This window comes from Melopsittacus undulatus, chromosome 1 (assembly GCF_012275295.1).
Source record: "Melopsittacus undulatus isolate bMelUnd1 chromosome 1, bMelUnd1.mat.Z, whole genome shotgun sequence".
In the NCBI taxonomy this organism is placed as follows: Eukaryota; Metazoa; Chordata; class Aves; order Psittaciformes; family Psittaculidae; genus Melopsittacus; species Melopsittacus undulatus.
Window position 1 is genome coordinate 131,232,773 of NC_047527.1, and position 26,401 is coordinate 131,259,173.

General features: G+C 39.2%; 2 protein-coding genes across 2 annotated transcripts in view; one reads left to right on the top strand and one right to left on the bottom strand.

Moving 5' to 3' along the window:
• CNOT10 (CCR4-NOT transcription complex subunit 10) overlaps positions 1-919 on the bottom strand; it is a 60,659-nt gene extending 59,740 nt beyond the window's left edge. Inside the window, exon 1 of the mRNA XM_034061128.1 lies at positions 214-919. The gene's annotated coding sequence lies outside the window, so the exon portion shown is untranslated. The remainder of the gene's footprint in view (positions 1-213) is intronic.
• A 42-nt stretch (positions 920-961) lies between these two features.
• On the top strand, positions 962-26,269 carry DYNC1LI1 (dynein cytoplasmic 1 light intermediate chain 1). The gene is made up of 13 exons (XM_005152849.4): positions 962-1,186; positions 1,437-1,510; positions 11,574-11,690; positions 13,295-13,525; positions 16,679-16,848; positions 17,961-18,054; positions 19,686-19,821; positions 20,179-20,290; positions 21,685-21,744; positions 21,911-21,955; positions 22,827-22,947; positions 23,105-23,263; positions 25,320-26,269. Exons 1-13 carry the CDS (start codon positions 1,035-1,037, stop codon positions 25,430-25,432), a joined length of 1,584 nt encoding a protein of 527 aa, XP_005152906.1. The 5' UTR covers positions 962-1,034; the 3' UTR covers positions 25,433-26,269.
• Positions 26,270-26,401: the final 132 nt, after the last annotated feature.

The following is a 26,401-nucleotide window of genomic DNA, read 5'->3' on the forward strand; positions in this document are numbered from 1 at the left end:
ACTAAAAACAACACATAAGAGGAACATCTTTAGTTTGGACTGTAATGCAACAGAAAGCCATTGAGAGAAACACATAGATTTTAAAATAATAATTAAAAAATCCTTTTTTAAAATACTACTTCAAAAGCAATCTTTTCTGAATAAATAAATAAATGCAGGAGCAAGAAAAAACCTGCAAGTAGGAACTGCTGACACTGTTAATACTGACATTACCTTTCTGTGTATCCAGGGGTTCTGGGAACGTTCCTCCTCTGTTAGAAAGGATGTACACAAGGAAGCACCCCCTGTGTTAGGTTTTTCCTGAACCGAAGGGACAAAACTTGCCCATAGAGTTTTTTTAAGGTGCTCATGTGTTATCCTAGCAAATATGTCACCTCTGTAAATTAAGAGAAAAGAGTTGACATGGTTGCTTGCTTCTTCCGAGACTGGAATTCCGAGCAGGAATAGAGTTGTGAAAACGATAGCGATTTGACCCATCTTCTCCCAGCTCTGAAACAATACTTGTGAGAGAACAACTAATAGAAGGCCCCTTGGAGAAGAGAGGCCACCACTGTCCTTCCCAAATGCAGATCTCACCCCCAGCCGCACTTACTCTCCTGGATGCGAGGTGCCTCCTTTAGGGCTGCGGCTGCCTAGGGAACGGACGACACTCTGCCTACAACACCTCACCGCGGGAGCCGGCCCAAAGGCGGACAACGACCGCTTCCCATCGCTCCACCGGGACAAGACGGAACAGCCCTTCCTGCAGGGCTGGGACTCGCACTGCAGACAGCCCGAAGAAAAAGCACTCGCTCCCTTTCGCTCTATTTTACTCTGCTTTACTCTACTTTGCTCTCCCGGAGCGGCTGGCAATGACAGACCCGAACAACCAGTACTCGCAACTCAAACGCGAACCCCTCAGAGGGGACGGTGCAAGGGGAAGCGCTCGAGCACGGGACTCCGCCTCCCGCCCTCCCAACATCCGGGTTCCTGTCAGCCGCCGTCGCCTGCTCCGTGTCTGAGGGAGGCAGAGGGGTAGGGAGGAGGCAGCGAAGATGGCGGCGGTGGGGAGAGTCGGTTCCTTCAGCTCCTCTTCGTCCGGGCTCGGTTCGGTTGCCGGTTTTTCTTCATCTTCGTCAGCCACGACCACCAACAACAACGCGGAGCTGCGGGCAGGCAGCGATGAGGACGATGGGCAGAATCTCTGGTAACCGCCCACCCCGCGGTCGGGCAGCTGGCTTTGCCGCCGTCGGCGCGGCTCCCTGCCCTCTGGGGGAGGTGGGATGGTTAATCCACCCTGCTGGCGCTCGGCCCTTCTCAGTCATTGAGCTGAGGGGCAGCTCCTGCCGTGCCCACCCCATCCCCCCCTCCCCAGCTGCTACCGTACCCGCCCTGGAGATGGTGGGGTGGGAACCCCCAGCATCTCCCTCCTAAGCGTTGTCTTCTCTTCACGCCAGGTCGTGCATCCTCAGTGAGGTGTCCACGCGGTCCCGCTCTAAGCTACCGTCGGGGAAGAACGTCCTCCTGCTTGGTGAGGAAAGCATCCTGATCCGTTCCCTGCCGCACGCTGGCTTGCTCCTTCACCCGCTCTTGAGTGTCTGGGGCTTCCCCTGTTTAGTGCTCGAAGGGGGGTGGTGTCGGGGCTGTGATGGTGGAAAGGTGCTGGCTTAACCCTCTCGCTTCTTCCCTTGTATGTTTTTTCTTCATTTTGAATATCCAGCATCTAGAGATGCTTTAGATATCCTCCTCGTCGTAGGTACCTCGCCATAATACCCTTACTATCCTCCCCCCCCCCCCCCCCCCCCCAGCTCCTTAGGTAGACATGGCTTGGAAGCCTGATTTCTATTGTCTTTCTCCCCTGATGAGTGTTGAGTTCGGGGACCTGTTACAAAACCTCCCCTGTTCCTGCAGCCAGTGCTGCTTGCTGGTCCTTATGGTGTGTCATGCAAACACAAAATCGCTTCCGTGGCCCCAGCGGTGTCAATGACGGATGCTGCCTGTTGGCCGGAGGGCGGAGTAGACTGTATGGGCGTGTTGGCTGTGTCCTGCCCACACGCACCGAGCTTGTCAGCAGCAATATCATCAGCAAGTTGTGCGATGGCAGCAGCAGCGTTTGGCTGCTGGCTTTTATTGTGTTATCTCCACGCAGTGCGTTTGTGCAACCTCGCGTTTGGCAGAGCTAGGAGTAACAGAATGGGACTTTGGTAGGGCAATAATGAGAGTCATAGCTATTTTTCAGTGTTGAGAGGGAAAGAGAAGAAATTATTGTATCAAGCAAAATCAAAAACTTTGCGGAGGAGGGGAAGAAATTGGTTCTCCCAAGTGTGTGTGTTAATTGCTATTATATATATATCTGAAAGACTAGTAAACAATACTACCAGTAGACAATGAATCCGAGTGGATGGATTTGTCAGCTAGCTGCTTTTTCCCTCCTTTGCCAACCTCCCTGTCCCCAGCAAGAGTTATGAATTGTTAGTACTTGGAAACCTGCTTAAAACCCAGTAAAGATATTCATGTGGACCCTATGCCCACTGTGTTTCTGTGTAGTCATGTGGTTTGTACCCTTTTGAGTTTTTTTCAAGTTAGTTTTTTTCCTCCATAACCCTAAAGCAATCACTGTGACTCTTTTCATCTAGTTTTGATAAGCTGAGTGACTTAAAACTGACCATGATGAAGAAAACTGTACAAGAGTGGTGGGATGGTTTAGTGAATCTGTTACAGGACTTGCTAGCTTTTAATTTGTTGGCCTTTATGTTACATGATTAAGTAGGATATTGAGATTGGAAGCTCTGTTAGTATTAAAGAAAGGAAAGATTTCATAATTATCAACAGCTTTTATGTGATATTTTGAAATTAACTTGGATGATTGTCCTTGTTGAAGTTGGAAGATACGTGTTAAAACTGTGAACCTTGACAAGAATGCACTCTTGTTCTTTCTCTCTCCGTAGTCAGGCAATCCTTAGTACTCAGTAGCTTGAGACCATGCTTCCTTCAGAACTAGAGGGGGCATAGACCATAGAATACTTCTAAATGCTCATTTAGTTTGTGATGTTTAATTTGTTCTATAGAAAACTTCTTTTTACCTGATTATACAGAGCTTATAGAATTATTCCATTTAATGCTTTTATTTTTCTTTTTTGACTGATGCATTTTTTAAAAAAGACTGGCAGATTTGTAGAGGAAATTCTAGTTCTTTCTCAGGAATCATGTTTTTTAGAAGGCCATAGTCCAAGGGAGAAAAAACAGTTTGTCATGTGTTTACGTGAAAAATCATCAGATGTGAGGACTGGCCAGTAAGAACCACGGCCATGTTCTTTGTGAAAATACCTAATCCATGTGTTACACTTTGCTGCTCACTTGCAAGGCCTGATGCTGCTCCTGAAGCACACTGGCAGAGGAAGATGAGAGCTCTTATGTGTTCTGTGTTGGACAGATTCAGTAAGTGAAGTTCTGTCTCTTCAGGCTCTTGAGCTGTGTGTTTGCAGTTTTTTTTACCTCACATTTCTGCTGTTTCTAAGCCCTGTGCCTTCAGTTTTGTGCTAGCTTTTATTGTTAACATAGATCACTTCTTGCTATGACTATTTGTAGTTTCCTTGTTCTTGGAATACTTTTAAGCAGGAGTTGTAAACCTGGCCAGTGTCTTGATGGTTTTCACTGGTTTTGGGGTAGGCAAACATTTGTAGTATAAACAGTTATAGTAGTCAAACTTCACAGCTGAAACATGAGATGTAGTGATAACTGAGTGCTTATTTTCAATACAAACTGCATTAAACAAAGAAAATCCTCTAGGCCTTCAATACACCTCACTACACCTCCTGCCCAAAATCAAACCCCATAGAAAGGCCAACCAGAAAAATCCATCACTTGTAGTTCTTTTGTTTGCTAGGACAAGTTTTTTAATTTGCCTACAGAATTTATATTTTTCAAACACTTCATGTACTTGTATGCCCAGTTGTTCAGGAACCTGGCTGTGTCTGGCATGCTAATTCTGTTATTTCAGGCTTTGTTTTTTAGCTATGTTAACAGTGCATTTTTAAGAGCCTGGTGTTGCAGTTTAAGCCCAGCTTGTAACTCAGAACCACACAGCCGCTGGCTCACTCTCTCCCCCCCCCCCGCCTTTCCTCCCCCCACTCCCCAGAGAGCTGAACCCAGGACACCTGGAAAGCAATTCAAGACATCACAGAAATAACTGAAGGAAACTGGAATGCCAAATGTTAATCTCTAGATATGGCACATAGTTTTGTGAAGTGAAGGTTAATGTCTAATTCTGGCAATTCTCTGCTCAAAATCAGCCCCCCCCCCAATTAATTAACTTACAGTTCTACTTCTCCAAATTGTTTCACTTGTAGATATTTCTTCAATACTATTTTCGTATGAAGACTTTAAACTTTGATTGGCATGACGTGTAGCATAAAAGGATTTTTCTGTCCTTGTATGAACAGATAATAGAAATGCAAGTTTTCCTAACTTTTCTGTAAGGCAGGGATGCTCTGATTCCTGCGTAGCTCTTCATAGTGACCATAGCTACCTCATTTAGTAAACTATTCCAGCAGAAAATGTAAGATGTCCCTGCTTTCTAAGGAAATTAGATGCTCTCAGTAACATTTCTAGCTGTTTTTTGCAGATAGCCAAAGGAGTGTGGCTTTCTTCTTGTTGCTGGGTTGGGTTTGGTTTTCTCTTTTTTCTCTCCTGGACTGTCTCCTCTTCTCACTTGTGTAACAAAGGTAGCTGATCAGAGGAGATGCTTTTTGCTGAGCTTCATGAGAAAACTGATGCTTACAACTCTCTTGTTCATTCCCTTGCTGATGTATCTGAAACCAGCAAGTAGAATAGAGGGAGCAGCTAAAAAGCCATCATTGCAGGTTATGGATGGAATCCATCATGCTTGGAGGCTTGGATGCAGATGCTCAAGCTAGTAATTTATGCAGTAAACTGTAGCATGTATTTAAGCAGTGATGGTCAAAGTCATTCCAGGCTGCGCAAGAAAACAGGCTCCCATCATGCATGTGAGCTGACTAGCTGCTTTCTATCTGGCTCTGTATTCACCCACTCCTCTGTCTGAAGCATAGTAGATTCTTGGCCTGCAATTCTAATGATGTCAAACCATGTGGTGACACATGTAAACCTGACTGCAAGTGTCTGTATTGCACACTTACACTTCTATTGAATCACCAGCATTTTGGTTTTATTCATGCATTTTGCCCCACTTGATGACAAAGGCTTTGAGTTTAGAGGGCAGTGAGCATTCAACTGCCTTGTATCCGTGTTTCCTCTTTACCCCAGACATCTCAGTCTTCAGGGCCAGGCCTGTTTGAATCTTTGAGCTCTGCTCCTGCCCAATGACTGTCAGGATGCCTGAGAAGAAGTTTCCACAATCTACAGCTAATTTACAGATACACTTTTCTGTGTGTACATGTATTGGGAATGACTGTTACTGTAGAAAATGGTGCATCTTGAAGGGCAGTTTTAGCTTGCTGCTTTCTTTTAGTGAACAAATGCATTATAGTGAACTTCAAAATTAAGTTCTGATACATCACAAGAGTATATACAATCAATATAAAAGCTGCTTGCTTAAATTTGTGCTCAACACTAGGAAAAGTAATTTTCCTCTTTATTTTTTCCAATTCATACAGCTGAACATTTTGCTGTGATCATTTAGTCATTACAGCTGTTGATGCTGTCCATACTGTTCATCCCAAATGTTCCTTAATTCTCTAGTACTGCAGAAGTTGTCAGATTTTTCCTCTTCTTGCTACTTCTTTACCTTCTACAGGCTATGAAAGGCTTCCAAATATAGCCAGATTCTGTTTCAATCAGCAGAGTTATGCTGCGAAAGTGTCAATTGTTTTGATGGTGCATTGACCTAGATAAAATTCTAATTGCTTGTTTTGCAGTTACGTTTGTTTAGAACTAAGTAGTACTTCTTCATAATATCCTTTCTGCTGGAATACCTTTCCAAAAAGCCAGAGTTACATGGATGTTGTGTAGTAAAACTTACTTAGAACAGTTATTGAATTGCATTTACTTTAATTTGCCTCTGCTTTACCAGAGATGCTGCTGATTACTGGGTATATCTCTGAAATAGCTCCAAAGGTGAGGAATAGTGAAAGGAATTGTGTTTCTGTGTTTTCCAGTCATGCTAGTGGCAGAAGTACTAATAAAGATGTCCCTTTAATAGCAACACAGGATTATTCTGTTCTGGTAGCAAACATGGACAAAATACATTGGATCATTTACTGCCCTGTAAAAGGAAAAGGCTTGTATTAGAGATGTATACTGTTCATATTCTCTGCAACATTTAGTTTTCTCTGTCTGTGGGTTTCTCCAAGCATAAGTAACACTGTTACTTCTGTACCTGTTTTCACAGTCAGATTGTGTGTTCTTGTGGTGCAGGGCTTGATAAAAGGCATTCTGGAACAGCTGTTTTCAATCTGCTTTCTATCATGTTGTAATGCAGAAAGGCAATTAAGGTGCTCTTCAGAAAAGTTATTTCATCTTTCAGTGCCACAAAAATACCAAATAAATCACATGTGAGGGCAAAGACTTATCTGGTGGAGTAAAACAAACTTGGAGGAGGAGAAACTTTTTTGTCCAATGAGTAAATCATAATTTAATGACAAGTTATTTGAAGATTTAATATGACCTCCTCATTGTGAACTTCCATGTTGTTTGAAGGGATTCTGGAGAAGGATCACATCAGCATAATTAATTTTGTTCTTCAGTTCTCTGAAAGCAAACTTAATTTGGCTTACCCTGATTATCTGGGCTTTGTTCTGCAGAAAGCAGTCTTCGATTAGTATGGTATGTGTAAACAAGTCTCTTCCACTAATTTGTGGCTGAGTAGAGGGTTATTAACTTCTCACAAGTTATTAGCTTGTAAGAAGTATTTTATATTGAAAATAACTGTAGTACCTATGCGTTTGGTTCTGGTAGGAAGAAGGCTGTTACGTTTCCACTCTACTACATGAGGAATCAAACATTCCACATGGTGCAGAATAGAGACTGCTCTGTGATTCTGAGAAGGCAGAATCATGTCTGTCCTGGAGGTAACACAATGATTACTTTCATATACAGACTTCTTTGAGGAGTAAGAAATGTCTTGGTTTAAGACAAGTGAAAATCTACTTGTTTCTAAACTGAAAGAAATACGGAAATAGCATGAGTAGTAAATATTCTTAATTTTAAAATGTTCAGTTGGAAGTTTAGCAAAGTTCTGTAACAGAGAGCCTAACTTCTCTCTAATGTAATAATTTATGGTTGAAGAGTTCAAGTAGCAGTTCATAGATGAGGGCCTGCTTGCCTGCATTCACAGAAGGCAATTCATCCACCTCATTGCACCTTCCCATCTATGGGCGCCTCTTTTGCTAGATTCGGTATTGTAGTAGAACATTCAGTGATACTCCATTTTCTGGCACAATAAACATACATTTCTGCCTGGAGTAGTGAAAAGAGAGGAGGCTGGGCAGGCTTTTGTATTATGGCTTCAGATATCTTTGAAGGCAGCAACAAGAAGGATGTCGTCAAACTGTTTTGTAGACAGAGCAGCACCTTGGACAGAGAAGTTTTGACAAGCACTGCCTCAGACCTGAGCTCAGAGATGTGAAGTGTAGCAGCATAAGGATAACAATAAAACAGCTTTTTTTCAGTCAAGTATAAGACTTTCCATTTTGTTAACAAGATGGTGAAATACTGTGTGTAAGCAGATTGGTTTGGCTTTTTTCAACTGCTTCCTAGCCTGGCTTTTCTGCAAAATTTAATCCATTGTCCCTCTTTTACTTGTCTTCAGCTTTGTTGTGATACTTGTAGCAAGCAGTGCTACACATATGTTTCCTCACTGTAGTATTAATTTGTGAGTGGAATTTAATGTAATGAGGAATTTTAGTTTAGTATTTACTCTGTAAGAGGAGCACCTTGTATGTTACTTGCAAAGGAAGTATTCAGGATCTTAAATGTGTATCAATCTACCTGATTTTTATTCTACATTGCTATTCTGTACTTAGAAACATGTATAAAAAGTGCTTTGCTCTGTAAGTTTATGTACAGAAGTCAGTTGTTAATTTGACTATCACACAGTTAGAAATAAAGAAGCAGCTAAAGGATTTTCCATCTCAGTTCTGGAGGAAAGAGGAGGAGGAGGATGACTCTGAAGGTGCATGAGGCTCTGTTACATATTGCTTCAGTAGCACTTAAAAATAATTCTGTTCCATAATTTTAACATGCAGTGATGTTCAAATCTGGGTACCATGAATCACAGAATCATTAGGGTTAGAAGAGATCTCTGGAGATCATCTAGTCCAGCCCCCCTGCCAAGGCAGGGCCACCCAGAGCAGGGGCACACTGCCAACTCATAGTCAACATGTCATCAGCCAATACTCCCAGCTCTTTCTCAGCTGAACTGCTCTCTAATAGGTCAGCCCCTAACCTGTACTGGTACTTGGGGTTCTTTCCTCCCTAGGTGCAGTACCCTACATTCGCCCTTGTTGAATCTCATGAGGTTTCTCTCTGCCCAGTTCTCCAGCCAATCAACGTCCTGCTGAATGGCAGCACAGCCTTCAGGTGTATCAGCTGTAACAAGGATACCAATACATTGCAGCTATCGCAATTTCAAATGCTATCTGTAACACACTAAAAATGGAAAGTAGAAGTGGATGGAACCTCAAGTCTTTGCAGGTTCTCTCAGTCAAGGCAGTCATCTTTTTCTAATATTTTAAGAATTGTGTGGGCAAAAAGGAGGAAATCCTTATGTTGTGTAGGATGGTCCTGGTTTTACTTTCTGACAGCTTTTTCCAGAATATTGACTCTAACATGGCTTACATTTGTTGAGAACTCTGGATCTGTGGAACAGGACATGTTTGGTTAGGCAGCTGTCTTGCACTCTTGGAAGTGAGCTGTTCTATTTGTATATTAGCTGGTTTATGCATTGCTAATTTGTTTTGGATCAGTTGTTGATATTGCTTCTGACCCTGTTCTCCACAGATCTCTTGGTTTATCTTACATCATCTACAAGCCACACTATTATTCTCCTATACCTGAATAATTAATGAAAGTAGTACCAATCCTTTCAAACATCAGTGATGTGTCATTCTAGCTTTCTAGTGAATGATGAGTATTGCTTTTGACATGCAGTAACTTGTATTAACTGACAGTTATGTCTGTCAGTGATCCACCTACCTGTTCTTGGTGGATATTGAAATGGGTGGATATTTGCTAAGGAGAAGGCAGAAGAGAATCTTTTTCACAGAACAGATTAAATGTAAGTAATTCTGCGATGCATGGCTGAAACAACTACTGTGTGTGCATGTGTCCAAAGGTACTAATTTTATGTCAAATCAACTTGTCTATGCTGTATTAATAATTTCTTTCTTTGTAGGGTCTGAACATAATTACTGGAAAACTTGAGGAGGAAATATAAAATTCCAGCTTTCAATTTACCATAAGACATTAACAGTATTGAACTTCAGTTCACTTCAGGCATTTAGAAATGCTGGGTTGGGGAGGAAATCACACTACACAAGCATGATAAGTAAGGGCCTTATGGGATATTAGCATGAACACCTCCAAACAATCAAGTTGCATATAGTTTAAGCATGACTAAGTTTGATTTAGACTGCTGAAGTGTATCTTTTGTCATGTTTACGAGTTTTCATAATTACAGATGTTTGTTAAACCCTTAAGTTGTAGCCACTTTTGTAAAGAAGTGGCAGATGGACTTCACAGAAGATGCTAACCTTTCCCAGCACAAACAGCTGTTCTGAGAAACTAGGAAAGCTGTAAAGTGCAGCCCCTCTTTAAAAGGAGTAACAAATCTAGTTTTGTCTTACCTTTTGAGCTTTCTGCTGGCACAAACTAACTGAAGCTGTCTGTTTAAAAAGGTAAAATAACACAATGAATCACACAGAAATTGTTGGCAAAAGTAATGGCAACTTCAGCAGCACAACATGTCAGTGCAGCAGCTCTTAATAGTCTCCCAGTTATTCGTAGTTGACAAATTTAAGAAGCTTGCATAAGTACTTGGGTGAGGGCAGAGGAAGAATTGTAATTCATCTCTTGTGATGAAGCTTGAACTCCTCACTGCTTGGGCAGAATTGTTATTTAAGAGAATATTATCACAAGAAGACGAGCTTGATGTACAAGTAGAAAATAGCTGTGCTTTCCAAAGCTTATTTAAAACTAGCTATAGCTGTTTACTTAGGTGCGTGTTGATTTAGTATAGTTAAGGAACTACCAAACAAACTTAAATGTTGAAAAAGTTAGACTGATCTAAGTTAATTTTTCACTTAAGTTCTCTATACTTAACCAGACTGTTTAAGTTCTGGTCTTGTTTTTCTTTCTTATTATTTTTTTATTATTAAAAAAAAAATGGGAGGAGCAAAAAACCTATTTTCATTCCATTGAGTAAAACCCTCTGGGCTACATAGAATAAATGGTCTTATGCTTTCTGGCAGCTTCTACACTATTAGTGAAATCTGAAAATAAGGCTGAACTCTAAACTGAAGACTTCACGTGGTAATCTTTGGAATGATATGTTGAGTAAATTCAAAATCAGTCCATGACAGTATCATTATTCTTCTCTCTTCTGTGCTTGTGTCTGTAGTCTTTTTAACGTAGATGTAATGTTGTCTACAAGATCACAATCAGTTTTCTTTAAAGGGAAACCTTCATTACAGTTAGCAGTGGAAATTACTGTACTTGAACTCTTATCTTTATTATGTAGTTAAAAGCGTTTATGCTCTCCTGGGCAGGAGAGACTTGGGGAAAAAATACTCCGTTTGGCATAAAACTGATAAGTTTTTTTATGTGAGTTCCAAGGATTTTCTGCCAAATTGAAGTAGCAATACCCCTCCTAACGTCAAAATTCAGCTTGGTTACTCTTTCAAACTGGAAAAACTGCATGCAAAGTTAGAAATAGAAGTTTTTCAAGAAGAGTCTCTGGCAATATCTGAGGTGTTCACACTGTGCACGTGCTGTAAGGTTTAATGGTTATCCCAGCTCCCACCAGAGGAGTGAATGGACTCAGATTGTAGACTTGTCACTGTGTGTGGACCTAATCACACGTCCTGTAAGGCAAGAGGCTCACTGTTTGTCACTACTTTGTAAGACTTCTTTAGACCTGTAACAGAGAAAAGATTCAAAGAAATCAACCCATAAAAGCTAAGGGAACGGATTTGCCTTGCTCAGCCTGATGGTGTGCTGTTTGATAGGAGAGAGTTCCAAGTCATACTTTTCTGATTACAAGATGAGCTTACTGTGGCATGAACTCTATTTTAGAAAGGCTTTGTTACCACTTTGGTTGCAATTGAAAGACTGTAATTGTTTGTGGTATTTAACTACTCCTTAAGGTGTTTGTTTGAAGGTACATATAAGAGCCTAATTCAGCTACAATAGTGACAAAGTTGTATTTATCAGTAATTAGAAGACTTGAAGCTTAGGCATGTGTTCTGAGCAGATGGCTGAGTTGGGCAAAGCCCACTATATTTCAAAGCTTTAATGAGCTCAGTTACCCTCTTAGTATATGATTTCCTTCTTGCCCCAGGTGGTTTTTAATATGTAACTGTGAGTAAAGATTGAGTGGTGTCTAACTTCTGTCTCTCCAGGTGAAGATGGAGCAGGTAAAACTAGCTTAATAGGAAAAATTCAAGGAATAGAGGAATACAAAAAAGGAAGAGGAATGGAGTATTTATACTTAAATGTGCATGATGAAGATCGAGATGGTAAGTTCTTTTTTCTAATAATATCTTAAACCAATTTGAAAGAAAAATCAGGAGTGTAATACTTGGAATGCCAGTGGGATGTTTTTCTTTCTTCATAAGTTGCAGGAGTCCAGCTTAGGTCACAAGTAATTTGTATCTTGAGGAAGTTTCTTAGTGTAATTCCTTTAGTATATATCATGAAGCAGTCAAAAGAAAAGGCTGGGGAAAAAAAAAATAAGAGTAGAGAAGTAGTCTGAGCTGCAGTGTTCTGGATAGATGCATATTCCTCAGCCCTAGAGGAAAAGGTGCTCTTACCTTACGCCTGAAATACTGTAGCAAGTATTTTTCTCTTTTTGAATATACAGAGAAGCTTTTGTCTTGGTGGTATGAGAATCTGCAAGAATATGTATCATAAATTGATAGGTAGGAAAGTATGCACAGTGCTAAAGGAGATTTAAAAAACAAACAACAAAAGGCCCCCAAACCACCAACACAAAAATTTGGAGGAAGGAGAAATAAATAAAAGGTGTATTTCAATTGGCTTGAGTTTGCTTATGGCTAGAAGGTAAAAAATATGTTTAAGATCCAGTCTCAATATACCTGCAGTTATGGGATGGATATTTACTGCTTATATATGGGGAAACAAGGGAAGGAGTATGACCAGGTTCTGTAGAGGTGCAGTGAATTATCTAGATGACAATACTTAGTGAGCTGTGCATAAGGACATACTGGGAGCTGTGGGGAAAAATAGGAGCTCTTGTCTAAACTGTATGAGCAAATACAGATAGAAGGAGAAGCAGAACCAGAAGTTGGACCTTTCCTGACTCCCATGTCTGGCTGTTGGTCTACAAGATGATTTGACCAGGGTTAAGAGGATTGGGTGTTTGATCTAAATGTTTTCCTCAGAACTTCTGTAACCAGTACCAAAAACTTACCTGAAGGCAGAGCGTAATTATATTAAGCTCTCCAATTTTGAATCCTCATTTACTGCAGAAGTGTTTCTGAATATTGTTTGCTGTTTGGGGAGAAAAAAGCAGGGGGATGGTCTGTCTGTATGGTGATTGGCCTTTTGCAAATCTGAAAAAATAACTTTATCCATAAAGTCCATCTAAATAATGAAAAACTTGCAGTTCTGCTCCAGTATTCTGAAGGGCCAAGGTACATTCTGTACTTCAAAGAATCTATAGGCATATCACATTGGATATGTATATGGATATGGATATTTTGAAGGTGAGATGGCAATCCTTGAACTGACCAGGCTAAGGGCTGAGAAAGGGTGGCTTAATTCATCCAATTCCCCCCTTCTAAGTTGCATCTTGAAGAAAACATTTTCCCTCTCTAAAGTGGTGAACATGAATTTTGGAAATGCTGAATGCTGTCTCTGGATTCTCACTTAGAGATAATGAATTTAAGATCTTCAGTTACCAGTCATTAAACATCAGGATCTGGAAGACAAGGAGCTTGTCCCCAAAAGCTATAGTTTGCTCTGTTGCTATGCATTTTAGTTGACTGATAAAACAAGTAAGCTGCTTTCTTCCTTATATTTTATATGTCTGAAGATTTACTAGCTCTGTTATGTAGTGGACTGTTTCCAGTAAGTCTCACAAAATGTTTTTCTTTTGTAGACCAAACAAGATGTAATGTATGGATTTTAGATGGTGACTTGTATCACAAAGGTCTTCTTAAATTTGCAATGGAAGCAAGCTCTCTAAAGGACACTCTAATTATGTTGGTAGTAGACATGTCTAGGCCTTGGACTGCATTGGATTCTTTACAAAAATGGGCGAGTGTTGTAAGAGAACATATTGACAAGTTAAAAATTCCTCCTGAAGAAATGAAAGAAATGGAACAGAAGTGTGAGTATTCTGCAAATATGTAGGAATTCATTTAATCAGATATGCTTGATGCTTTCTGCACCATTTAATCTCTCCATTACAGTTGTTTTCATGCTTTGGAAATGTTATTTAAAATTAGGAGTCATCAAGCAAGTCAAGCTTCAGATAAGTCTCAATATGTGAGTGATACCAGTATTTCCTTCTAACAGAAGTACGGCTGGAATTTAGGGGTGGAAGCTTTCAGAATGAACACAGCTGATTGTACATTCTTACGTCTTACAGCTTTTTCTAGATAAGATTCTCAAAGGAAAAACAAAAGCTTCTTAGCTTTCAGTTATTTATGTATTTATTTTAAAGGCAAATCACTGCATCAGCTTCTTAACTGTTCCTGTAATTAGTCAGTCTAGAGATCCTGAGACCTGTTCTCTGCCTACCAAAAGTGTAATTGTTGGGAGGATTCATGACATTACCATAATGTCTGGGCCCTTTCTATTTGAAGAGTTTTTTCATCATTATTATTGACAGTAATGCAGCTGTAATTTTGTTTTGATATGGATATGATATAGCTCTTTGTCCTCTTAGTTTTAAACATGCAGAACACAAAGATTTTGCAGGATTCTTTAAGCTATATGATTGAACTCACTGACATCGTAATTCCATAGTAGTTCTGGGCAGCCTCTATGTTTCCCTGAGGGTACTAAAACATAAGTCTTTACTGTTCATCTCTCAGTGAATCACTACAAGGAAGAGTGTTTGAGAAAGCCATGTGTTAAGATCAAATAGCATGATTAAACTTTGGGTGTAAGTCTGAAGTTGCTCTCTGGAACTGAATGTTCTTAAGCAGTTGACTGCCAGTTTGCTGAATAGCTTTTTCAGCAGTGGAAGTTGTAGCTCTGCTGTGATAAAGTAGTCCATGAGGTGGCAGTTGTAGATACTCTGGGGGGAGTTTGTTTATTCTTTTGAGAGAGAAATTGTTCTAAGGGAAGTATCATCCTTGAGAATCTTATTTTCCACAAGAAGAACTTGTGTAGGAGGGAGGAGCTGAGAAATTCTGGATGTGGTTTTTGGTTCTATTTGGTTTGTTTTCTGGGGGTGGTGTGTGTGCATATTGAACACCTCCTAGGCAGTTTCAGGATAGGATTTTATTGGATGAAAGTAGTAAGGATGCAGCATCCCTGTTATCAAAAATGTGTAGCTGAGAGTTTTTCTTCTTTACTGATGGAGTGAACAGAATAGTGAAACTCTATAAAATCCAGAAAATGTGATTGAGTCAAGAAAAACAGCTACTCTTTAAATGTTTTGTCTACTCTGTTGGTCTTTTGTCATCTGCTCTAATTCTTACAGATACTGATGGTATGCGACTTGGGTGTAACAGAAGCCCTGGACACAATCCAGATATGACTGGAAGCTGCTTTTGTTTTGAGCCTCTTCTAATGTGGCTTCATGCATTGCTAGGCAGGCAGCAGCCTGACATTGCCAAGAGGAGGAGGAAGGAATCTTGCTTGCCTGACTTCTGGCTATATGGTCCTACTTAATTCTTGTGCCAGGCTCAGTGCTCTTGAGAGGCTCCTGTGAGCTGACTTAACACACTGACAGGACTGAAATCTACTGAGGGTTTGTGTGTGTAGTTTTGTGGAGGTGTGCTGCTGTTTTCCTATTCTAGCAACTTCTTTTCACTTATAAATGGACCCTGTGAGGACCAGGACTGGTATGGGAAGGCATTAGGGGATACATACCAGCTGTGTGTGAACAGTTGGAATAGCTCTTCTTGTTATGAAATTCTTCTGAGCCTAACAATGCCTTGTAGCCTGTTCACTTTAATTGTGTTTCTAAGACAGCTTCTAGCACTGCAGTAGTGTGACTTTTATCTCAAGCATGTAGTTTTCCCAAAGCAGACAGGATGCTGTGTAGGAAAGACACCCTAGAGTGGCTGGCATATCGTGGGAAGAGCCCTGCGTTTAAAACATGGTTAATTTGGGAGGCTCTCGGAACTCTGAGACCAGACTGAAATAGCAGCATTCCCTGAATAAGAGCCTAAGTTGTCTGTTCAATTAGAAATGATAATCAGTGCATGTGCTTTTTGTTATGGTAAACTCAAAGAAAATCTGTGGAAAACTTTAATAACCTTTTTCTCTAAGGTACTGAAATAAGTCTTGCTCTGGTAATTCAACTAACACTTTGCTAGGTATGAACTTGGAGGGTTTCAATCAGTTCAGTGAAGGTGTAGCAGTGGATAATGTAAATCAGAGGAAAGCAGTGAAAATATACTGGAGTAATTAGCTGCTAGTGGGCACAATGCAGCTGAATTGTCTTACTGCCTGATTCTTTTTGGCTGAATTGGGATGTGCTACTGCTGGAAAAGTAATCAGTAGTGGGGTTTGGTAGAATGCTGTTTCTGTTATGTGAAACACACAGACGTTTTATGCCTAATACTGCATCCCTGACTATAGGAATAGTAAGTGACCATGTGATTATAGTGATTTGGGTGTATGCACTGGAACCTGACAGGAAAAAGTTAGCCACACTTGTTAACTTTATCTTTTTTTTTCTAATTCTTGTTATACTCTGACTTCCCCTCCTTGCTAAATTTTAAGTAGTGTCTGATCTATTGTAAAAGCATACAAAATATTTCATATGGTATGAAGTAATTCTAAAGCTAGTTAATAACTCATGTTTGTGTGTTCTATTCTTTTTACTTATTACTACCGTAGATTCACTGTACAGAGAGAGGGAAGTGTGGAGAAGGAGTTTTAGGTAAAACCTCATACAGAAGCAGCTAAGCTGCTATGTAACTCTTAATTCTGTTAGTTCTAACAAACCATTCCAATAATTTTGCCAAGAAAAATGGAACGAAACATATCAAACAGTAATAGTTAATAGCAACTGCCAAGTGGTTCCACAGTGGTAAAATAAAAATGGTTCAATGCTGTCCTTATGGGCAGTCTTACCTGGTCGTGTTCCTCTAGCTGCCCATCAGGCAGAATTCAGACTTACTAGTCTTGTGCTGTCTTGTGCTGCACGGAGTAAACAGATAGTACTTGGTGCATGCTCAACTTTTTAACATAAAGAAGCAGGAGTATTATACAATCAACAGTGCTAGAGCTCAATGGCAGTGAAAATCATTGTTGAATAATCAAGTAGCTGATCTGTTAATGTAACTTTTTTTACTTTCAGTGGTAAGAGACTTCCAGGAATATATAGAACCAGGCGAGGATTTTCCAGCTTCTCCACAGAGAAGAAACACTTCATTACAGGAAGACAAAGATGACAGTGTGATTTTACCCCTTGGTGCAGATACACTAACATGTAACTTAGGCATTCCAGTAGTAGTTGTTTGTACAAAGGTTTGTTCCATATTTCAGTTTTTTTGCATGTTTTATTTAAGCAACTTTGTCAATTATGGGTGGAAAGCACTTGGTTATTTTTCACTCTGAATACCTTATGTAAGAATTCTTTAAAAATGTGTAATGCTGAAGGTTGGTTATCTTCAGGAAGCCCCCACTGCATGTCATTTTGGGATTAATTTTTCCTTTAGTTCTACCAATTTTAAAGGAATTGAGAAACACCTCAGATCTACTTTTATTCACAGAAGTGCGCTGGTCAGTCAGTAGCTAGGATTCCCCTTCATCTCCACAGTCCTTGTGATTCTGCAAATAGTGGTTTGGTAGGGTTTTTTAAATATTTCAGATCTTTTTCTGAAGATTAATATATTTGAGGGCTCTAGTTAGTTAAGTGCTACTCTGTTAACTTTCCTCAGTTCTTCGGATGTTTCTGTGATCTCTTTTGCTTTTTGTTAGTTATGTAACTATATTCTTAGCCATACCTTTAGATTGTTTTGTTGGTTTGGTTGTTTTTCCCACCCCAGTTCTCATTGGCATTAAGCATACTGCATCTGCAGTCTCTGCTGGCCCACAGTGAAAGAATAAACCTTTTGATGAATATATTGTTCCTTCACTGGAATGCAAACCTTCTCATTTGTCTTTTTCTCATCTGCTAGTTCTGTCATTCACATTTTTTTTTTTGTGCTTCCACATTTCTTGGTTTTTGCCTCCCTTTGCCAAAGGGCTGGTTAGTAACTGGACAAAAAATATCCGCTATGTCCTGTACTACCAAAGTGTGTAAAAATACGTTTGGAAGAAAATGGTGGTATCATTCAGTGGGTCAGTCTTTCAACAGAGACTTTTGAGTTGCTGCTTTATGGAGGAGTGAATTAAAAATGGCAATCCCTTGAACTCCCAAGTTAGGGCTGATCACATATATATTATATATTTTTTTATTATTTTTTTAAAAGAAGTTTAAATTACGCTTTTAAACTATGTTAGCACTTTTGGGTTTTTTTTTCTGCACCACCTGCCCCAGTCCATCCCCCTTGTCCAGCTGTGAACTGGATGTGTAGCAGCACTGCTATTTCAACAGGTAACTGAAAGTGGTGTGTTCATGTTGTGTGTTTTGATAGTGTGATGCCATCAGCATTCTGGAAAAAGAACATGACTACAGAGATGAACACTTTGACTTCATTCAGTCACATATCAGACGGTTTTGCTTACAGTGTATCCTTTATCACATCTTAAAGATGATAATGAGTCAATTATGACAAGCTTAAAAGAATATTTGCACCCAGACCAAAGTAGAATGCAAATTCTTTACTGTAGCTGGCAGTCTGCTTCAGCTACACCTACAAGCAATGTTGAATTCAACTTTTCTGGGTTTTTTTTAGTGTTGGTTTGGTGGAGTTTTTAAAAGAGCTGCAAGAGTCTAGTGTGTCTCCTTACCAGGAATTTCTTTACTTGCCTTCATTTCTGTGTTTGGGAGTCAGTTTTCAAATCAGCACATCTTGCTGCCAAGCTCCCTCAAATAGCAAAAGATAATTCATTTAAGTATGATCTTGCTTCAGATGCAAATAAGGCATGTTATTCTTTTGGACCTAAATATGCAGTCTCTTCAGGGTTCAGTAATTGCATAAGATAAGGTGATTAGGGAAGGAAAGAAGTGTGAATTGCTGTAGGAAAGATCCACTGGCTTCTCTGTGTTGCTACAGAGACAATGCACATGAACAGTAATAGCACAGCAACAGCTTTTAAACTTCTTTAAACAAGATGTATAAAATTCTGTTGAGTGTTGTTTAGTCAGCAAGACATGCTGAGATCTAGATTTGTAGATGCTGGGAACATGCATACATCGTGTCATAATAATTTGTGCTGTGGTAAAGGGATGTTTAAATGCAATTGGAGAGACCACACTTAACAGATGAACACATTAATTCAAGAACCTGAGGACTCAGTTGAGCACTAGGATAGCACTTCCTTCAATGGGCTTCAAAGACCTAATTTTTCAAACTGGAATTAGGGATAATTGTGATAGGGATAATTGTGATAGGTCTTGTGGATGAAGAATGCAGAATGCCAGTAGGAATTAGTCTCTGTAATGGTATATACCATGTACAACTTGGGGTTCTATTCTAAACATCACTGAATGGGAATCAGATCTCACTATATAACTTTCTTCCAGAATTTGAATTACATGCATGTAGAAATACATTAGGGGGGTTGGCATTTTTATAATACCAAAGTAAAAATAACTCAAAACTTCCCTGGCTGCTTTTATTAATCCTGTGCATAAACTGTGTTAATTTGACACTGAACCATGTTGGAATATAAGCACTCACTTGGTCTTTTAGTAACTGATATACAGCACAATTTGTTTGCCTTCATTTTGTTTGAAAGCAGGTCCTCCCCTAATTTAAAAACCCAGGTGGGGATGTGGAAGATCTTTGGCATTTCTGAAGCTGTATTAATGCTTCATTAATGCTGTAGTGTCCCTATTGCAGGGTGAGCTAATGACAAGGTATAAGACTATGGCATGAACATCTTTCTTCACTAAAAACAGAAGACAGTTTTGAAAGTATCGTAGTGAAACTGTTGGTGTTACGGGCTTCGAAAATGAGAAGAGCCTATGCTTTACTCTAAAAGTGATGGCTGAGTTGGCCCAAAACAAATGCAAAGCATTTAAATTACTAAGTAGCCTATTTAAAAAATTTAAGCGTCAGTTGTTTGACTTATTTGATCTTGTATTCCCCCTCTAAATTCTACAAAGTAAATAACCTTTAAACTAGCAAAAAGAAAGTCACTTTAATGTCTCTTATTAGCCACTGAACTGAGTTTTCTTTAACAAGTTTATTCAGATGGGGCAGCACTTATTTACACTTCTGTAAAGGAGAACAAAAACATTGATTTAGTGTATAAATACATAGTCCAGAAGTTGTATGGATTTCCTTTCAATGTTCCAGCTGTTGTTGTGGAAAAAGATGCAGTATTTATGTAAGTTACCTGCATTATTATGTTTGTATGAGTACGGAATGTATTTTTGTAATTTAGAGCCATTTGGAACTCTTTGTTTCTGCTTTCTAAAGTTCTGTAACATTCTCATGAACTGGAGTTTGGTGAGCACCAGTGGACTGAGGTTACAAATACTTGCTGCCCCAGAGAGAAATGTTAACTCAGAGATTTTGCTCCTCTCTGTTATGGTGAGCCAGTCCCTGACAATCTGTACAGACCAATATTAGCCTGAGCAGGAGCTATGAGAACTTCTCTGGCTTTGAGTTCTGTACACTTCAGGATTGCATCCAAGATCAACCTGAAGTAATGGAATTTAAAGCCAAATAATCCTTCATCTAGTCCTTCAGGTTGGGATAATGACAAGAAGATAGGAATATTGCACGAGAACTTTCAGACACTAAAAGCAGACGACAGTTTTGAGGATATCATAACAAAACCACCGGTCAGAAAGGTAAATTGAAATGTTTTGGCATTCAACTTCTTGTCTGTTTATTTACCTGTCATTTTTTTGACTGTTTCTCTGGGACTTTCCTTCCAGTTTATCATGAATGTGATGAACTGGGGGTGTGTGTGAAATGGGGGGGGGGGGGTCCTTATTTTGTCTTTGTTTTCTAATTTTTTTTCATCATCAAAAAATCGTGTATTCTTGTTCTGTACAGCTCTTCTCCACCTTACACTGTTGTGTTGGTTTTGGTTTTTTCTGCCACTGTTACATTGTTCAAGACTACAAATACATGTTTTGCTTTTAATACATATTTTGTATTGAACAGTGTCATTTAACTTGGTCAGGTTGAGTTAATATTTTTTAAGTACACTACATTTTGCTCCAAGTTGCCCATAACTTCATAATGCTTTCTGTTGGAGTATTTAAAATAAAAAATCTTGAGGCAGTGTAAAATGAAAAATAAACATGAGAAAACAGGTTCTACCTATGCAGTATTATTTTCTGTCTCATACTGTTTAACAAAATGCTTTGGCAGAACTCCCTGAAAACACATGTGAGGTGGTTGAGTAAAATGCCAGCAGCAGTGGACCTCAGGCATACAAAAGTTACTGAAAGCAACTATTTCTATGGCTTTTTCTAACAAAGCTAAGGATTTGGGATTAGTTGTATTTCCAAGCGTGAATTATTTTAGGTGAGAAAGAATTCTGCAGTCTTCAGGGGAAGAGTCAGGACGTACATAGTAGTGTGTTAAAGAAGTGTTCAAGGAAAATACAACTGACGAGGTTTCTTTGCATGCTTATACACTTCAGGCCTGGATTATAAACTTTGATATTGATATTTGCTATGCTTGTTTTGTCAGTTTTTCTGGTGAGCTTATTTGTAGGGAGAGTGCTTGTGATTTGATGCTTACAACTGGGATCTGAGATGTCTTTGTCCAATTTACCTGCATTGCATTAGACTGGTATATGAAGAGTCATAGTTATCTATAAACCAATATCAAGGTGAGCCCTCTTAAGAGAGAAGTGAGCATGCTGCAGAAGGTGGGATCTGTCAGTGTTTCTTATTGATCCCAAGACCCCTGAATGTGCCTTGTAACCATTTACTTTGTTGTTTACTTTCACTGAACAATTTAATGAACTTTTTAATTGTTCTTTCTACAAGTACATCTGGAGACTTATGCCTGCCAGGTCAAAGTTGCTATGATACTTCTATTTGCTCCTAGTTAACTGAGCTTAAATGGAATCATGAGGTAGCAGTCTTAAATATAGGAAATGTGGTCTGCAGTAAATGTATTTCACACACTTCATTATTGAAGGCCTTGGTTGTATTTAGCAGGGGGTATCAAAGGAAATAATTGTCTTTCTTTCAGTGAAAATGATGTTAATGTTTTTGTATTGCAGTTTGTTCATGAAAAAGAAATTGTAGCTGAAGATGACCAAGTGTTTCTTATGAAGCAGCAGGTAACTTTTTGTCTATAAAACAAGTATGCAGTGTGTCACTTAATAATGTTCTGTCCTGGGTTCAGCAGTAGCAATATAATATTTCTATTTTCAATAGAAATTTTGGCTTGTATTCTTAGTCACAGTAATATCTAACACTACATGGCTTTGCTTGATTTTTTTGCAGTCGCAGCTGGCGAAACAACCACCTACTGCTGCAGGAAGGCCAGTGGTTAGTAACAAAACTTAAATATCATCACATGAACATGAATCACTTTCATATATACAGAGGGTTGCTTGTTTTAGTTGTGCTGTCAAATATTCTTCAATCTATTTTTTTTTAACTACTTGGTATTTAAAGTCTACATTGTATACTGCTCTAAAATAATGCTTCCTCACAGCTAGTCATGACAGCTTGTATTGACAGCAAGGGCTACATGTCATGGCTTTACTTTCCATGTTAGAATGCATCTAAGCAGTTAAGTTGTCTCCCACTATCTCTCTAGGCATATTAAGACTCTAGCATAAAAATTAAGGTCAAGTGAAAACTATGATATCATCTAAATTTAAAATACAAGCAAAATAATTAAAAAGCAAGATAAGTTTAATGGGGAGCATGTGCTCATACAAAGGTAGCTTCATTTTTTTAGATGAACTGCAAACATGACTTGTTGTCCTTGAAGTAATGAGTAATGATTTTTCTCCTGGGCTGCACTTAGTCCTTTCCAGAGTATTGGTGGTATCTGGTGACATCCCAAGAAATTTGGTGTAGTTCATCTACGATCTATTTAGTGCCATTGTCATTATGGTCAGAGGCACTACTGAGTAACAGATAGAGGTTCAGGTTTCTCATTGGGATAAAATGAAAAGCTTCACTAGTGCTTTATTTGCGCTAAAGTTAATATTTTTAACAATGTTACACAAGCGTGAAAGCTCATACACAATCAGCAAAATGGAATCCTGTGTGCTTCCAGTTGCATGGGATACTAAACAAAAAAGATTAGAAACAGAAATAACTGAAGGCTTCATTTAATGTACACTTACACTGCATGGTTTAATTCTGTAGCAGACTGACTTTTGGAAATGTTTATTTTTTTGCATAGGATGCCTCTCCAAGAGTCCCTGGTGGATCTCCTAGGACACCAAATAGATCCGTAACATCAAACGTTGCCAGTGTTACACCTATCCCTACTGGGTCAAAAAAAATTGATCCTAATATGAAAGGTACCTTTTCTTATGAGGGCACAAATGTAGTAGGGAAGTAAAATAGGTGCTTTGCCTGCTCTTTAATGTGCTCATTTCAATTAATGTGCTAAGTTGGTGTTTGCTGAGAAAATCTATTTTGTCTTGTGTTTGTTTTTTTTCCTCCCTCCCCTTGTAGCCGGAGCTACTAGTGAAGGAGTCCTGGCCAACTTCTTCAATAGTCTCCTAAGCAAGAAAACTGGTTCCCCTGGTGGCCCTGGTGGTGTTGGTGGCAGTCCAGGAGGAGGTGGCACTGGAGGTGCTGGCAGCAACTTGACACCATCGGCAAAAAAGTCAGGTATGATTAATGATAGAAGATTAACTCAATCTAAATTGAGAGTGGTGGATCATCCCTATTAGTATAGTTTCTCAAAAGTATGAACACTATTTAACTGAATGTTTTATGGAGTATAGGATTTGGTTTTGATTTCACAGTAGTTTGGTGTTGCCTTTTTATGGCACCCTGAGAGTCGGGAAAAACTTCATGTAGCTCTTTAAGCATGAATTGAGTCCACACAAGTTCTTCATTTTGCCTCTGATCCCTACCATCCCAATAGTATGGGTTATGCTACAAGCCACTTTTAATATTATTCAGATATACTGCAACTGAAATTCAAGTTGATTTTTGTTAACAATACAGTAAGCATTAAAATAATTTAAATTTTCATGGAGTGATCTAGCTCTGATGTGATGAAGGGTTTCAGTTTGTTGTTAGTCTGTAAAAATACGTATTTTTTGTTGATAGCCTTTTTTACATGATGTGATTAGCGATTTGAACTAATCAAAAAATGCCTAATAGTGAGTGCTCCAGTGCAGGACTACTCTGGTGCTTTTTGCTATTCCAGATTAAAATGTTTCTGTATTACTTAAGAACATACCCATACTGACACCTTCCCTTACTGACTTCCCCAGAGGGTAGCAGTGCAGCACCTAGGTGAGGACGCTGGTGTTCCATTGGTAGTTGGTGTTAGTGCTTACTTTGATGTAGTAAGAGAAAACACTTCCCACTAACATTTTGTGTAGACTGATTATTTTTTTACGTGTGTGCACTTCCCTTTTTTAAATGCAAAGTTCAGTTGGCTGGGTAAAGTTTGAGCACTTCTGAGCCTGCTGCAGGCCAAGTCCACAGTGCTGGTCTGAACGGCATGTGGAGATTGTTCACACAAGTGCTGCTGACGCAGACAGCTCCATGCGGAATCAGTGCAGATGGAGGCAGCGCTTGAGAAACATTGTGTTCAGAGCCTTGGCATGAACTTCAGGAGCAGAATTAAACTATTAAGGAGCAAAAATGTTCTCAGACATTTCCTAACATGCAGCAAATTAAGGGTTAGGGTGTAGCTGGTTTATGTCACTAAGGATTAGGTTTTCAAGAAATTGCCCTAAGTTTGGCTTAGATGTAGCCTCTTTGCCTGCCGTAGTATGTGATGTCTTGTGATTAGTGTCATCCATGCCACTCACTCTTCAAATCTGGAAATTGGCTGTTAAGACAGTAGTTTGGGTTTTGAGAATTACTTTTCCCCTGAGCAGCTATGGGAAAATCCTCTGCTGGAATATTAGCTGCTTTGATTCTGATGCAGTATTAGCTTTCATTAAAGGATTTGAAGAGCAGCATAGTACATTAACAGGATAGTTCCTGTTAATTTGCATCTTCAGAAAGCATGCTGGGACCCTGCTGAAACTCCATGTGGGTCAGAATTTTCCTTCACAGCTTGAGATATGCCCAATTTGAGCACATATTATGGCATCTGCGCTGCCTTTTTCCATATTTTCTTCTTCATTCTTGTGGTAGAACCTGGCAGGATAAAAACCTAAACTGGAGAATAAGAGTTAAAATGGTGGGGGGTGAGGGGGAAATGGTGTGCGTTAAGTTTGGATCAGGTGTGTGACTGCAGAGATGTCTGTGTCATTCCAAGTTAGGGGGGAAGGAAGTGGGTGGGGAGAGAAAGAGATTTGCCACTTGCAGGTCTGTGTGCACCCATGAGCAGCAATGTCATGTCTGCACTGACCAAGTACACTGAATTGACTTCACTCATCTGTGGTGAAATCCCTGATTTACATTCAGAATTATTTAAATTGTGTAGGAGTACTCACTGTATTTTATACTTTAACTCTTCATATACTGATAATTAATATATAATTATGGAAGTTTCTTTGAGAAATTGAAAATACAGAAGGATGAGACTTTCTACTCTTCCCTTTATTTCTTTTGGGTTTTGGCCTTACGCCTCTACTCTGCACTGAAAATGTGCAGTAACAATAGTTAGGATTCACCCAATTTAGAGAATTAAAGATACTATAGGCTTTCCCAGAACTGTTTCATAAACATGACTGGTTGATGTGCATTTATCCTGTAGGTCAGAAGCCAGTTTTAACAGATGTTCAGGCAGAATTGGACAGAATTTCACGAAAACCTGAAATGGTCTCTCCTACAACACCTACATCTCCCACAGAAGGTGAAGCATCTTGAAGACACCAAATAAAACCAATTGTTGAGTTTTCTGGGATAATTCAAACTTGCCTCTGCCTCTTCCTTCAGTGACTGGAACTAAAGAACTGAAATACCTTTCCAAACACAGCTGATGTCTGTCTGTCTTTCATATGTGTTGCCCAACTTTACAAAAGGGAGCTGTACAGCTGGGAAACGGTTATGATGTCATGCAGGAGTACTATCCACAGGGCAAGAATAGTAACATGATTTTCTTCTGGGTTTTGTTGAAAAATCAGCGTAATTCTGTAAAATTGCAAGTATCTCCACCTAAGTGATAGGGTCTGCTTAGAGCAGGAAAACCCATGCACACCACAGGCACTTAATTTATGTTGATTTCCCATCCTCTTAGGCAAGTTTAAGACTACCTTAAATAGCTTAACCTCTACATGATAGAACAACTACTGGAACAACAACTATTTTGGAAGAAAATAATAACTGCACGAAGCTGTAACAACACCACATTCCAGTTATACTTGAACACTTCCTTTGGAGTATGGCTTAAAAAAATCTCTTTGATCTCAATTGAGATTTACACTGCATTCAAAAAACCCACGCAAAAGCTGATTCAGATATAAGACTAAATTAGTGGCCAGAGGTTTTTTTTTTCTTTGATTAATTTCAGACACTGAATAGCAGATGTATAAAGAAAAAGCAGAGGTTAAATGTACAGATTATCAGTATCCAGATTTGTCTATATATATATATGGCTCAGCCTTAATGTCCCCCACTATGTCTCCCACATTAGTTATGGTTAAAAATTGGTCATCAAAACTGTAATCAGTTAATAAAGTATTCTCTGCATTCAAATTTAACTAACTTTCATTGAAGCCATGGTGTTCCTTTTTTATTTACAGTGAAACATAAGGATCTGGTATAAAATGTCATAAAACATGCTTTTTTATATTTTAACCTCTCAGTGAATAATATCACTGGTAGATATTTAAACTT

Bases quoted from the DNA above. Each gene is read 5' to 3' on its own strand.
- DYNC1LI1 (XM_005152849.4), top strand. From the start codon at position 1,035: ATGGCGGCGGTGGGGAGAGTCGGTTCCTTCAGCTCCTCTTCGTCCGGG. The intron at 11,691-13,294 runs GTAAGTTCTTTT...TTTCTTTTGTAG, and splicing joins GCATGATGAAGATCGAGATG to ACCAAACAAGATGTAATGTA. The intron at 22,948-23,104 runs GTACCTTTTCTT...CTCCCCTTGTAG, and splicing joins AATTGATCCTAATATGAAAG to CCGGAGCTACTAGTGAAGGA.